Genomic DNA, 4,149 nt, shown 5'->3' with positions numbered 1-4,149 from the left:
TATATATACATACATAGTAAATACATATATATACATACATAGTATATATATATATATATATATATATATATGTATATATATATACATACATAGTAAATATATATATATACATACATAGTATATATATATATATATATATATATATACATACATTTGTACATTACATATGTACATATATACACATACGTACACAAATAGATACACATATTTACATTTACATACAAACACATATGTATACACACAGACGTCTGTGTGTGTGTGTGTGTGTGTGCATGCGTGTTAAACGAACACTCTCGTATCTGAGCGAGTATTCATTCAAAAATATACACGCAGGTACGTGTGTGTATATTCCGTTGAACGAATAGAAAGACAAAAACTGTTACTGAAAAGATGTTTATAAATAACAATAAAGCATTTGAAATCGGTCGCGTGTGCGCGTGAATGTGTTTGTGTGTGTGTGGTTTTTGGTGAATTAGTAGATTAATCCAGAATGGGGTAGAGTGTGAGATGGCAAGAACTCTTGGAAAACGGTAGATGAAAAGATTTATCGTCTACTTTTCCTTTACCTCACTGGAGAAGCAGATAGTGAAATAAACCTTATGTGTGTGTGTGTGTGTGTGCGTGTGTGGATAGATAGATTTGTTTCTACGCATGGTTCTGTATGAAAATTAACGTATGTTCTTGTTACAAAAAATGATGCACATTAAATAAACAATTGCGTTGGATATATAAAAATAGCAACCGACAAATACGACGATGAAGACCAATAAAGGAGAACATGAACCACAACTTAAAAGATATAAGGGAAGAATGATGGACACAAATATAAGCAAAATAGTTTAAAAGGCGAACACAATGAACAAAAACAAGATCGGGTTTCATTGTGGAAAGGGATCAAATTGTAGGCGTGTAGACGGGTAGGTTAACTGTGACGGGCACTAGCATGGATAGCTAGCTGGAATCTCTTAGTAATGATATAGGTAAAAATATGACAGTATCATCATGTTTCACACAACTCGCTGAATGCGGAACATTGTTTTTATTGATATATGCGTATAAGACAATTAGATGTAACGCACACATACACATTACTATGCCTTATAATATAGATTGTTTTGTGTAAATCAGTATTTTTTTTTTTAATAAAAATAATACATAGTATGGGGGAATGCCCCAAGTAAATAGCATTGTTAATAATCTCTTTAATTGGCGCTGGTGATGCCTTTTCGGCGGAGCTTTGAAATAGCTATACTTCGAAGTCCCACACTTCATTGGAAAGGAAAAAAGGTACAGAGGTGAAGGGCAAAAAATGTTCACTAAAAAAATTTCAAATTTTGCAAAAAAAAATATTGTTCAGAATCATAATTTCCCTTGAATGAAACACAGGAATACTAAAAATTGAATGAGTGAGTGGAAGAGTTACCCTTTCTCTTTACCATGAGGTATGGGACTTCGATAGGCAACTATTGCAAAATTGCGTCCATGTAAATTAGAAATAATGGTTTCTGATTTAGACTAAACATTTTGAACAAAACTCGTGTAACCTATTAGATCGATCCATGTATTTAGCTGGCACATATCAATTGAAGAAGTAAAACAAACAAAAATCAATCCTGGGCAGGATTTGAACTGACGGTGTAAAGGAGCATACCTACAGACTAACTACCTCGATAGTTTTGTCCACCACTCTACCAGTTGAACCAAATGAGGTAGAAATCGACCGTAACACAACACCAGAGAGTAGAGAAAGGAATGTGTTAATGAGAGTACAGTATTGTTGTAGTAAAAGAGCACGAAACACTCTAAGAAATAGCTAATGAAAGAATCTAATTAATAAGACAGAAGAAGAGATTCTAATTTCTCAATCACAGTGTGTTTGTCTTATATACTTTATACAAACACTATAGTATGTGCCACTCTATACATACACACTATAATATATATGTGTGTGTGTGTATGTTTATATAAATACACTACAGTCTATGCTTTCTATATTTATATACACGCAATTTCAGATATATATATATATATATATATATATATATATATATGTATGTATGTATGTATGTATGTCTTTCAGCCAGGAGGCTGAAAACATGCTGGTTACAACACACACGTAAACATGGATATGAAAGTGTGATAGAAAGAAGAGAGAAAGTGTAGCACAAATGAAAATTTACCAGATCAAAAGCAAAATATAAACAAAAGCTACACTTTAAAATAAATTCCAGTGCAGATGTGAATAAGAAAATAATATAGACAATAATAATCAGAATAACAAATAATGAATGGAAAATAAAATAACAATATCAAACCAAAAATGAACCCCCAAAAAATGCAAATAAATAAATAAATAAAACCAATTGAACAACAATAACCACAAGAACTGTAGTGAATAAATTAAAGTGAATATATGATGAAATCTTAAATATGTAAAAAAAAAGTAAGGGTATATGTGTAAAAGGGGTTGAGAAATCTGGGACAAAAATATCGATGATCGCATGCGAAACCCCAAATGAACTGTCAACTCAAGCAGTTATAATTTATATAACGTGTGAGTGTATGTATGTAGGTGTGAATGAGTGTGTGTATATGTATACTAGAGGCATGAGCAAACGAATGTACGGCCCGTACACTTTGGCGCATTATTTCTCTACATATCTAATTTTCCATGTTTATTTACACACATCATGTACATATATATATATATATATATATATATATATATATATATATATATGACTCTGACATTAAATAATATTATATATTTGCTTTAGGCTAAGATCTAAGTTTACCTTCACGTCGTAATAAATGAGCCGTACATACCGCGGTGTACCAATACATATATTATACATATACACACATAATGGGACGCATATGTACGTGTGTGTGTGTGTGTGTCTTACTGTTGTAAGTGTTTATGGTCGTGTATTTTGTTAGAGTGAACAGATTTGTAGGTCATATTATTCACTTACCTGCCATAGTTAAGTCTCGAGTTGTTTGTTTGTAGAAAGAGAAAGGTAACTTGTATTGCCGGTGGTAAATATATCAAGTAAAAGAAAATAAGCAAAATCCGCTGACGGCGAAGATGACTGTATCTTTTTTTCTTTCTTTTAGTTATATATTATTTTGATTCTATTTCGTAAAGTATTTTCTCTTTCAACTAGATATGTTAAATTCCCTCAAATTCGTGAAATAACTTTATAACAAGTGACAATATAGTTGTTACGTTTTCCCTCCCTTCGAAAGTGTTGTTCGATATTTCAGACTTGGATTTATATAGACGTATATATCTCCTCCGTCAGATATAAAATAATTTGTTGGAAAATTTTTTTCCACAATACTTTTTTAATTATCAATTGATGGTAATTGTAACTGTTGTTAGTCTTGTTGTTGTTGTTATTCCACTATTCTTGCAAATAGTTACGACTCGATTTGTATCACTCGACTCGATTAGAAACAACACACCAGTGCAACTAACAGACAAAACACAAAAACATATGTATACATATAAACTATATATATATATCTATATACATATATTTATATGTACATATATATAAATATATATATATATAAACTGTTGATGCTTAGCGAGCAACTAGTTTGACGTACCAAGCAACTGTTTAATCATAGCAGTAGCAGAGAGAGAGAAACAGAGATAGAAAGAGGGGGAGAGAGAGAGAGGAAGAACAACAAAGAATGGCTGGTACGTTGGTGGTGGAAGTAGTAGTAATCATAGCAGGGTAAGGTAAAGAGAGGCACTTGAGTATTACCGAATAGAGAAAAACTAAGGAAGTTACTTATGGTTATCATTATCAGCAGAAATGTGAGGGTGTCGGACAAAATGCCTTGCGGTACTTATTCTGGTTCTTAACACCCGGAGATCAAATCTTGCCAAGTCAACTTTGCTCGATAAAAAAAAAAAAATACCCGACAAGTACTGGAGTCGATCTAATTGACTGCTCGATTCGTTTTGTGTTCTTAACGCCATTCAGTTATGACGTTCTGAGTTCAGATCCCGCGGAAGTCCACGTTGTCTTTCAATCCTTTTGGGTCGATAAAATGAAGTATTTATCAAGTATTGGGGTAGGGGTCGATATCATCGACTGGAGCCCTCCCCCTCAAAATTGCTAGCTTTGTGCCAAA

At 32.6% G+C, this 4,149-nt stretch overlaps 1 protein-coding gene across 5 annotated transcripts in view; it reads right to left on the bottom strand.

The window, feature by feature from the left end:
• Nucleotides 1–4,149, bottom strand: part of LOC106874846 (uncharacterized) — a 719,848-nt gene that overhangs the window by 661,694 nt on the left and 54,005 nt on the right. The window contains exon 1 of one of the 5 annotated variants that reach the window (XM_052969396.1): nt 2,976–3,566. The exons of 2 other annotated variants lie outside the window; for them this stretch is intronic. In XM_052969396.1, coding sequence (XP_052825356.1) covers nt 2,976–2,982 — 7 coding nt within the window. In that variant the 5' untranslated portion in view covers nt 2,983–3,566. Of the gene's footprint in view, nt 1–2,975; nt 3,567–4,149 lie in introns of those variants that run through there. 2 more of the 5 variants (XM_052969398.1, XM_052969401.1) reach the window with 2 other exon arrangements.

This window comes from Octopus bimaculoides, chromosome 7, assembly GCF_001194135.2.
Source record: "Octopus bimaculoides isolate UCB-OBI-ISO-001 chromosome 7, ASM119413v2, whole genome shotgun sequence".
NCBI classification, from domain to species: domain Eukaryota; kingdom Metazoa; phylum Mollusca; class Cephalopoda; order Octopoda; family Octopodidae; genus Octopus; species Octopus bimaculoides.
The sequence above is the reverse complement of the archived record's forward strand: the minus strand, read 5'-3'. Positions and strand labels throughout refer to the sequence as shown.